This window comes from Colius striatus, chromosome 7 (assembly GCF_028858725.1).
Source record: "Colius striatus isolate bColStr4 chromosome 7, bColStr4.1.hap1, whole genome shotgun sequence".
Lineage (NCBI taxonomy): Eukaryota > Metazoa > Chordata > Aves > Coliiformes > Coliidae > Colius > Colius striatus.
The window spans coordinates 24,941,294-24,951,661 of record NC_084765.1 but is presented as its reverse complement, the minus strand read 5'-3'; the positions used below and the strand labels follow the sequence as shown (position 1 = coordinate 24,951,661).

General features: G+C 45.0%; 1 protein-coding gene across 1 annotated transcript in view; it reads left to right on the top strand.

Annotated features, from left to right (window-relative positions):
- The first annotated feature begins 9,786 nt into the window (after window positions 1–9,786).
- Window positions 9,787–10,368, top strand: part of MYO1E (myosin IE) — a 93,194-nt gene continuing 92,612 nt past the window's right edge. Inside the window, exon 1 of the mRNA XM_061999321.1 lies at window positions 9,787–9,860. Coding sequence (XP_061855305.1) covers window positions 9,858–9,860 — 3 coding nt within the window. The 5' untranslated portion in view covers window positions 9,787–9,857. The remainder of the gene's footprint in view (window positions 9,861–10,368) is intronic.

Genomic DNA, 10,368 nt, shown 5'->3' with positions numbered 1-10,368 from the left:
AATGACAGCAGATTGTTAGGGATAAGGTGTTTTTTCTGGTAAAAAGCATTGGCAGTCAGTAAAACTAAATAAAATGTCTTGGACATCAACATAATCTAACAAAACTGAGACTTTTTAAAAATAAATTTGTCTTCAGACCTTTATGTTGGAAGTAAATTCCTCTGTGGTAAAAATATAGATGCTGGTTTTAATTTTTAGACATAGCCAGCCAGACTGTGACAGACATTGCAGCAGTGTAGGTCTGTTAAATAGCTTCAGAAGACGTTTCAGATGTCTTACTGTGAGACCAGTACCTGGCTCAGTAGCTTTGTCTGCTGACAGGAATTAAATTAATGAAAAAGATTGTAGCCTCAATCAAGTCCAACTATTCCACTTTATATAAAAGAAATAAACATTTTAAATGATAAAGGCAATGAGCATGGTCTGAGCCTGAATTCCTTGGGAATCTAAAATCCACTCTGAAAACTACAGGCTGATGTATGAAAATAATTTTGCAATTGCTGATGAAATCCCATGCAATTTGCTGTACAAAAAGAAAAAGAGGATTATTGAAACAAAATAGTCACATATCGATTTTAAAGAAGTGACAGGACTATCCTCCAAGATCTCCAAATGCAAGGCATGTTTGTGCTTTAGAAACATAGGAAAGCACTGCCTGAAAGCATAGAACAAACATTGTCACAGTATGTGTGTTCTATTTATAGGACAGTGCTTCAGAAACTACAAATTAGAAAAAAAAAAGTAGTTTTAAGAGAAGCTGGGTTGCTGAGCAGCAGTGGCACTAGACTGGAATTCAGAACGTCTGATTTTAATTCCTTGCTCAATCTCTGATCCTGATGACTTTGGACAGGTTATTTCCATGTCTAATGACTCGGTTTCCCTATATGGAAGACAGAGACTGATACCTACCTCCTTGTTTAAGTTCTTACATGCCTACAAGTAAAAAAGCATAGCGTAAGAGCTGGTTATCGTCAGGATGACTTTGCATTCAAAATCCTGTGTAGATACTGTATGTCCAATCCTGCAACCTGTTCCTCACAATCCCAGTTTCCCAGCTGTGGGGTTTTTTGTAAGCAATGCCACCGCTCTGCAGGGCATCTCTCCCAGCTGTACTGTGAGGTTATACCGTAACCGGGTACCCAGGTCTCAGGAGAGCTTATTTACTTTTAGTCCTCTGGGCCATAACACATTTTAATGATCTTGATGCACTGAAGCATTTAAATCAATTTTCCCTATGAATAGAGGAATATCCCACTGATTTAAGAAGAGCTATGCGTATCACAGCAGCAAAGCACTGGATGCTACCTAGAAAAATGAAGAACAAATATTAAAGTCTGTACATCTAGCAATATCTTAGTGAAATACACCTTATTAAAAAAACAAACCAACAAAAAAATCCTCAAGTGTTTTAATTTTATGGCCTTTAGTATCCATTTATTATTGATTTTGAAAATGTTTGCGGCAAAGTAAGCATAGAATCACTTGAAGTTTTTACTTTTTCTGACAGACTACCATTAGACATGCAACTAATTGCGTATGTCAGGAGAAATTTTGCACATGAAACAAAAGTTACACAGAGGAGCCTCTTTCACTTGTTATTGCTAACTTAAGTGCATCACTTGCTGCACACTGAAATACCTTATCATCAGTTATCAGATTTCTTGATCTGATTGAACATCCATAAAGGATGCGTTAAGATCTTACTCAGCAGTTGTGCAAAACTTTTCTGCAGTTTGGAGCTGTTTGCAGTAAACAATAATAGATATTTGTCAGAACTAATAACAAATTCCCTCTGTAGGAGTGTATGTAATATTGATTTAGACTAATAAAATAAAAGATGTATGATGCCTAGATTCAGAGGAGTGTAATTTCACATAGTTCCAATTTTAATGGCATCAGCTTATTTAAGCTGATGCTTATTTAAGCTGGGATCAGCTTAAATACGAGTTGAAATGCTGATTTTAGGTGCTTTATTTTTCTAATTATGTTGTCTCCTGCTTGATACTGCTATAGCAATGTAAATCATAACATATTGACTCAGTAAATTTTGGTCGATTGATTTAATTTCCTGAATATTCCAAATATACTTGTCACATAGACGAGACATAGAATTTTTCCCAGTTGTAAGTGGAATGCCTGATTGCCAAAAAGAACAGATCGCTCGGTACGTAAGACAGCTTTTCCATACAAACATGGGGTTCTTTATTGTTTCTTTAAGTCACTGACGTCAGACATGTAAAAGCATAATCATACATGGGACATGCTGAGGAAACAGTTTCAGCAATGCAAAAGTTCACTCCTTGCTATTTGTACTGTGACATCCCTTCCCCACTTCAGCCGACTGCCTTGCATGTTTATTTTCTGCAGGTTCTCCATTTCTCCTATTTTAAAGGATAATCACATCTGTAGTCTTCAGTTCTCCATCTTCTAGTACAACCTAGGTCTAATACCTGCTCTAATGTCTATGCACTTCAGACTGTTTGTCACATTCACTCTCACAATCTGCTTGAGGGGTAGGAAAGCATTACTATCCCTGAAAATGTTATTTTCCTTACATTGCTGGTAGCGAAGTGGAGCATGGGGGGGGCGGCCTGTGACTTGTCACAAGTCACACGGGAATCAAAGCAGGCTGAAATACCTGCCTAGGCAAACACTTTAATCACCCTTTTCTTCTTAAAATAGAAGCCACTTTGCTTGCTCTCCAGGGAGCATATGACAACACTGCCTCGGGAGCTGCAAGATCTTAGTGTTACTCTGGAGATGTTTGGGGCAACATTTTGCAGTAAGTGAAAAAGTGCCCATGTTGAAACTCAGCAAAAGGGTCAGTCGGTCAAAACACAACTGTATCAGCGAGTTGCACGAAGCAAACCCTTGCAAAGCCCTCTGTGCTGCTGTGACATTTTGTGAGCATGTATGCGGTGTGCGCTGGAGTGCAGGGAGGAGACTTCCCACTGAAGGAGAGGTAACCATGCCAGCGTGGCTCTGAGCCCGGGGTGAGGGTCCTCTTGAGAAACAGGTCTGATCAGCTCAGGTGCTTGACTATGCTAATGCCGCTAAGCAGCGTTCGGTATCCGAGTTGGCAGCCGCGTCTGTGCCACGCGTGGGGATGCACCCACTCAGCCTGAGCTCGGCCTCGCCCGAGGCTCTGCCACGCAGGCAGGCCCGGGACCCCGGAGGAACCGCAGCACTCCTTGGCGAGAAGGGTCATCGCTAAACGCGGTGAGGGTTGTGGAAACACGCGGTATACAACAGCCGACAGGACATCACAGGGCAGACACCACTCTATGGCCATGCAACACGGAGGAACAGAGTCGGGACAGGCTGTTCGGCGGGCGCAGGGCGCTGCGCTCACTCACCAGTGCTGGCTCAGGGCAGGACGGGGCTGCCCATCTCTCCCCTGCATCCCAGCGGCCGGCGAGCCCCGCTCCTCACCGCGCGGCCGTCGGCGAAGCGCCGCGGCTGCCGCCTCTGCGCAGCCGGGGCGTCGGTCCGTCCGTCGGTCCGCCCGCCCGCCCGTCCATCCGTGTGGCGGCCCTCCGGCTGCGCGGAGCGGGGCCGCAGCCCGGCTGCGGGAGCGGGAGCGGTTGCCAGGACGCCGTCGCCATGGGAACGCGCTCGGCGGGGGGGGGGGGGGCAGCGCCGCGCCGCAGCCGCGGGAAGGCGGGGGGCGATGGGGGCGGGGGCGAACGTTCCCCAGAGCCGGGACAAAGCCCTCTCGGTCAGCGCGTCCTCGAACGCGCTTCAGCGCTGCGGCCGCTCCTGCGGGAGGAGGACGGGGAGAGATCCCGCAAACAACAGCTGCGTTCCGTGCGGCACGGGGATGGGCCGTGGGACGCGGAGCGGGGGCCATGCCTGCGGCTCCGGCGCCAGCAAACGTCGGCCTCCGGAAAGAAAGTTTGGTGGTGGCACAACAGCAGTTACTCTGAATTTCTGATGGTGCAAAAGAGCTGAGTCTGTGACCGAAAGTGTGGATTTTTCCAGAGCATCTAACAAATCCTGGCAGAACACGAGACTGTTAAAACCAATAGCAAATAAGAGTTTTGTTTGTAAGGCCTCTGGGTTATATTTTCAAACAAGATCTAACATGTAGCCTCGGTACAGCTTCATGTATCACAGAAAACATGATCTGTCCGCTTGCACAGCAGAGGTGCATGAGCTAAGAGAAAGTATTACTGGAAAAACAAAGTCCACAGAGGGTGTGTCTGCCTTCACTTTTGTTTCCTGCTTGTGTCATTCTTTGGACTTCTGTACAACCACCTTGGGTAAACAAAGGGTAAGTGAAATTGGAGACAAACTTACTGCATCGGTTCACTCTGAAATAACAGATTGTCTCTGATTTTGGTTAAAAAATATACAAGACTTTGTACAGTTGTACAGGCAAACCATTGCAGGACTGGGGATCTGGCAGTGTTGTAGCATGCACATGCTATTGTAAAGAGCAAAGTAGGGTCTGTATCCACACTCCGATTGACCTAATTATTTTAAAGTAGTTCTCATATTAAAGGATCAGGCCAGAAACAAAACATGCCTCAGGTACTTTTAAAATGGGATAGTAACCAGCTGAGAGTCACAGGATTGTGGGATAATCCAGGTTAGAACAGACCTCAGGAGGACACTTGGCCAACCTCCTGCTCCAAGCGAGGCCATTGATGAGGCCAAATGCAGTTGTTCAGGATTTTACCCAGCCTGCTCTTGAAAACCTCCAAGGATGGAGACTGTTCCCATTCTCTGGGGAGACTGCCCCGTGCTTCATCAGCCTCTCTGGGAAGAACATTTTCCTCATACTTAGTCTAAACCTCTGGTGTTTGCGTTTATGTTGTTGTCTTCCTGCCACGGACCACTGTGAGGAGTCTGGCTTTGCCATCTTGACTTCCCTGTAGGCACTGGGGGCTCCAGCAGGCAGGGCAAGCCCTGCACCCCCAGCCTCTCCTCAGGGGCCTGTGCTCCAGCCCCAGCCATCTCACTGGCCTCTGCTGAACTTGCCTCTAGTTTATTGATGTAGACAGCTGTATTCTCTGACCCAGCAAATGACTAGCCTAACTTCATGCAGCTGTGTAGCTTTTGCGCACCTGTCTAGTGATATTTCTTGCTGAAGGACTGCTGAGATCCTCTGTGTTTTCTTGAGTACGTGTGTCTGCAGGAGTAGAGCTTGAATGCAAATTGTTATTTAAAGAAATTTGGTTTAAAAACATGTCAACATTTGCACTTCCTACTGCAGTCTTTTAATTAACATTAAAAGGTACCCCCATATTAGCTCTCAGCCTGCTTTCTCCTTCTGGCCCTTGTCTGGCAACAGCATTCAGCATAGTGAAGGCCTAGACATAGGGAGATCACGTGTAACAGCTAGGCATCTGTACTGACCCCTGTCTGGCACTGGATGTTGATGAGTATGATCCTTAGTTTGACTCCTGCCAGTGTTCTTTTCATCTTGTGTTATCAAAGATTATTATTTTTGTACTTCTATCACTTCCTTGATGTTTCTAACTGAAGCAATGCTAAACTGCTGTATTTTATATAATTACATCTTCAGTGTAATTGATAATGAACACATAGATTTTTTTTTCCTTAAAGGCAAATTCAGATCACGTTCCTGATCAAGGGACAGCACCAACAATAATATTAACTTATTCTGGAGCATTCAACTGTTTTGCTCAGGAATGGACCTCCATTTTAGGTAATTATAGAATTACAGAATGGAACAATTTAGGCTGGAAGGAACCCCATAAGAGACTGTGGTCCAACCCTCCACTCAAAGCAGGGCTAATGTTGATATTAGATCAGGTTGCTCATCATAACAAACTTTTGATCTTGAAAGCTTGTGTAAATGTTAAAAAAACTCCCTCTGAGGAAAAAATTAAAAGGTTGTACTTTTGTTGGTGTGAAGTACATAGCTTAACTGAAGTCAGTCACAGGAACATATGAGGAAAAACTCCTCAGTTACCAAGTCCTTGTGGACTTCTTCCAGATTTATACCAGCCTTGCAAATAACAACATTATTCATACATTTTGGGTTGCAGTTGGAGAAAAATTCAACTCCATGAATTCTGAGTATCTCTTACATCTGAGGCTTCTCTTAATCAAATCCAGAGGGAAAAAAACCACGTTATTTTTCCTCAAAAAAAAAAAAACCTCAAAACAGTGGGTGAAAAATGGTTGTTGATTTTGTTACTGTACTTTTTACTCCAGTGGTATTTTAGATAGACATGTTGAACATGATAGTAAGCCTGTTTTCTGAACAGGTTTGCTTCTCTAATTGAAGGCCAGCAGAGGAAAGAAAGAAGATATTGTATTAGGTACAGGGAAAGGGAGTAAAAGAAAGCTAAAATGATTGTCCTGTTTTCCAACATGGAAATCTGTCCTAATCATTGAAGTGATTCAACCACATTTTCAGTCATAAGCTTCTGCCTTTGTTTTATTTAGGCTGTTTTATTTCTCTCTACATTTCACAAAAAGAAATTGCTGAATCCATTTTTTACTTTCTGCAAGTGGAATTCTACATTTGCCAAGTGAAACTGAAGGCAGAATGTAACCATCTGCATTTTAGCAGAAAATGTTAAGGTTATAAACTGTCTGTTTATTCTTTGGAAAGCAGATATGGAAAAAAAATGAATTGACTTTTTAAAGTTTCCTTAATTTTATACCATTTGTTTTTTCTGTGACACAAATCCTTTGTCTTTCTCAGAAATACCAGATTGTGTGGTTTTCTAACTAAAAGTAAGATGTCTTGTTAAGGGTATTAAGCCTTATTTTAGTGGCTCTCAGGCATTAATTAAATTATTCTAGGCCACAGAAAACATTTAAATATGTGTCTTTCAAAACTTACTCTAAATAAATTTTGTGAGTAATGCCTTTTTTTTTTCCTTTGCTGTCAATTTCATCTAGTTAGAAAGCAGGTAGGGCAGGGCCTGTTTCACTGAAATTTCTAATCTTTTCCAGATTCACTCACTTCTCATGAGAGTTATTTCTTTGGAAGCCACAATAATGTCTTTAGAATGGAGGGTAAGGGAAAGTTGCATTCTGTGCCATTTCCAGAGGTAAGGACCATGTTCTTTTTTCAGACAGTTTAGTCTTCATACATTTCAGCATCAGCCTGTTTCCTGTTTCGTGCTGGCACAGTCAGGCAGTGGGAAGTGGAAACACAGATGTGAGTTACTAGCTACACTATGGAGGCAACAACTTCTCTTGTGGCATTGCAGTGTGGGCTCCAAAGCAGGTCATGGCAGAGGCTGTAGTCATGCCCATCAGTGTTGAGCCTGTACCCACCTCTGATATGTCGTGACTGCTAAATCAATAAACCTCCTCAGTCACTGAAGTGAAGCTTGTCCTTAAATGTTTTCCTGACCCTTAGCACTAGTGATCAAGTGCTGCAACTGCTTGCAGCCAGAGAATATCCCCAAAATATTTCTTGATGTTGGCACTTCTGTGCATGAGCTGGTAGGTGTTACTAGCCAGATACAACACTGATGAAAGTTCTTGATGCCGGCAATCTTTCTGAAATCTTTTCAAGTTAGGTCTTTTAAAGATAAGCTGTCCATATGAATTTTATGACAGAAAAGTCACCACTCAAAGTTTTGTGCATGATTTAAATGTCCAGAGATTCCTGTTCACTCTGCTGGAGCTCCTCGAGATGAAAATGTGGGTTCTGCCTTTCTCAGAGATGACTGTGATACATTATTGGCCAGAGGAGCCCAGGCATGCAGATCATTCAGGCACACCACCACTGATGTTTAAGGGAAATACCTTCCCCTGCTTCTGAGCATGGAAGTTCAATAAATGTCATTCACTTAATATAGTCAGCTTGGGAATTAGATGTTTATCATTAAAAATAAGCAGAACCAAATGACTACGTTTAAAAGCATGAAAAGAGTTCACTGTGAATTAGCCTATGCTTGGTACACACAGTGCTTAGCAAAGGTCCATGCAGAAATAGAGCACTGGTGCCTTTAGCCCTAAAACTTTTGTTGAAGGTCATCTTCTAGTCCATCTAGAGAGGACAGGCCCCAGTAGCACACATAAAATGCAGTGAACTCGGGACTAGTTTCTCAATTAGCTATCCAGCGTGGATGCACTTCTTTACTCTTCTTCCATAGTCTAATTTCTTTACTTTTTCCATAACTTGTTATAGAGATGCTTGTATGTGTGTAAGCACACATATATACAAATATACATGTTTCAAGACAATTAACCTAGACATTAAAAAAGAACTGTATCCAGAGCAAAGAGAAAAACCTACAAAATCTATATATAGACACTCTGGATTCTTACAGATTTTTTCACCACTTTTAATCACAGTTTCATAAATGTATATAGTATTTCCTGTTTAAATGAAATGCTAGGCAAACTATATGTCCTATTTTCATAAAACTTCTGCTACTCACTTTCTGTTGGGAATTGACATATGAAACTCATCTTCTGTGAAGTTCTGCTCGCTTTTAGCACTATCAGGTACATTATTACTTTAATAGCTATTGCAGCCATATTTAACACCCAGCTACTTTCTCAATGAAAACCCTTCCTACCCTTTGTAGCATCCAAGCAATCCAGTATGGAAATCTCAAGCTTCAGTAATTGCGAGCAATTGATCAGTAATCATAGTGAAACCCAGCTGAGTCAAGGAAAAGTTTTGATAAGTCTTTGAAACAAAGGCTGAAGCATACCCAATGGACAGTAGTGTTTCATCAGATAAATAGCCTTAGTTTTACCTCATTTCTGTATTGAGCACATCAGAGTAGTTTGAATTTGTAGCACATCAGCCATATTTAATGTTTGCAAGCCCCAGTGTGCTGACCCTGCAGCCAGATCCATGAGGACAAGTCCACGTACCTGTGCTGAGCAGAGGAAGTACAGACAGATCTGACTTCAAATCCATCACCGTCCTTGGAGAAGACAGCAGTGCTTTCCTCTGAAAAATCAAAAGTGGATCTGCTTATCTGCTTATTACAATCTTTAAATTAGTTCAGAAGTGAGTCTTTATTTTGTTTATAAAACCAGTAACAATTGAATAACTATATTCTGTATAACTATTCCCTATTTTTTCCAATATCTGCCCTTTTTAATCTGAGATGAATTACAAATCAGTAATCTATAGTGATAAAAAACATAAGGACTGTACCTGTTGAGAGTGCTTTTTAAGTAGTTTGGAAGCAGCACTAACATGTGACTCGAGGTCTAGTTGTTGTGATTGTTGGATTTCCATCTTATTTATATTCTAGCTTAAAGTGGTGGTTAGAAATCCATGGAATCAACGACAAGGCTTCAAGCCTGAGAAGTGTTTGTTAGCAGGACTACAATCCTTGGCTGTGAATGGGTTTGATTGTTTGATCCTTTAAAAAATAAGTTGTATTGACTGTGTTCTGGTCAAAGCAACAGGAGAAACACGGAGCCGATGCCAACCGCCGGGCAAATGCCCGATTTCGATACTGTTTGTGTTTGTATTTGAATTTGTGGGGTGCACCTGGGACTTGTTCCGGTTTCTGTTTGGCATCAAGATGCTTTGCGCTTTGCACAATTGACTGAGATTAGAAGCGGCTTCGTCCGGCGCCGGGGGCGCGAGGGGGCGCCGGGCGCGCGGGATTCCCGCGGGAGCGCGGTCCCGGCGGCGCGCGGCCATTGGCTGCGCCGCGCCGACTTCGCCATTTATGGACACGTCTCCCGCGCGCCCAGCTCGAGGCCGCCGCCGCGTCCCTTTGCGCTTCGCCCGGCCCGGCCCGGCCCGGCCCGGCCCGGCCCCGCGCTGGCCCCGCCCCGCTGCGCGCGCGGGGAGGGCGGGCTCGCGCCTCCCCTACTCCCGCCCGCCCTCCGCCCGTCCCGGGGCGCCGGCGTGTCTGGGCAGAGCCGCGGGCAGCGGAGCAGCCGCGATGGTAGGCGTCGTGCTTGGCGGGGCTGGGGGCCGCGGAGTGGGGAGGGGGGCGGCGGCGGCGGCAGCAGCTCTCGGCGAGGAGAGATGTGCTGCCTCGGCGATCCGGTCTGTTGCGTTTCCTCACGCTTTGCCGGGAAGGGGCTCCGGGCACAGGTCCTTGCCCCGCGCCGTGGAGGGGCCGCGGCGAGGGGGCGGTTGTGTAACCGGCGCCGGCGTGTGGGGAGTGGGGCCGTGCCAGGAGCTTGCCAGGGAGCCGGGGGCTGCTGGCCCTGAGGGACCTCGGGTAGGTGCCGCCGGCGGGACGCGGTGAGTTCGGTGTGGAGTCGCGTCCCGGGGCCGCCCGTCGCGCTGCGCAGGGCTCGGGACAGCCGGCCCAGCACACGCCTCGTCTCGCCGCTGCGACCTAAAGAGGTTTTGCACGTTGGTGGCCTCAAGTAGGAAAAATATTGCGGGAAGGTAAAGGCAATGGCGCTGAACAACAGGTGACGCACCTCCGCCTCGGAGGGTGC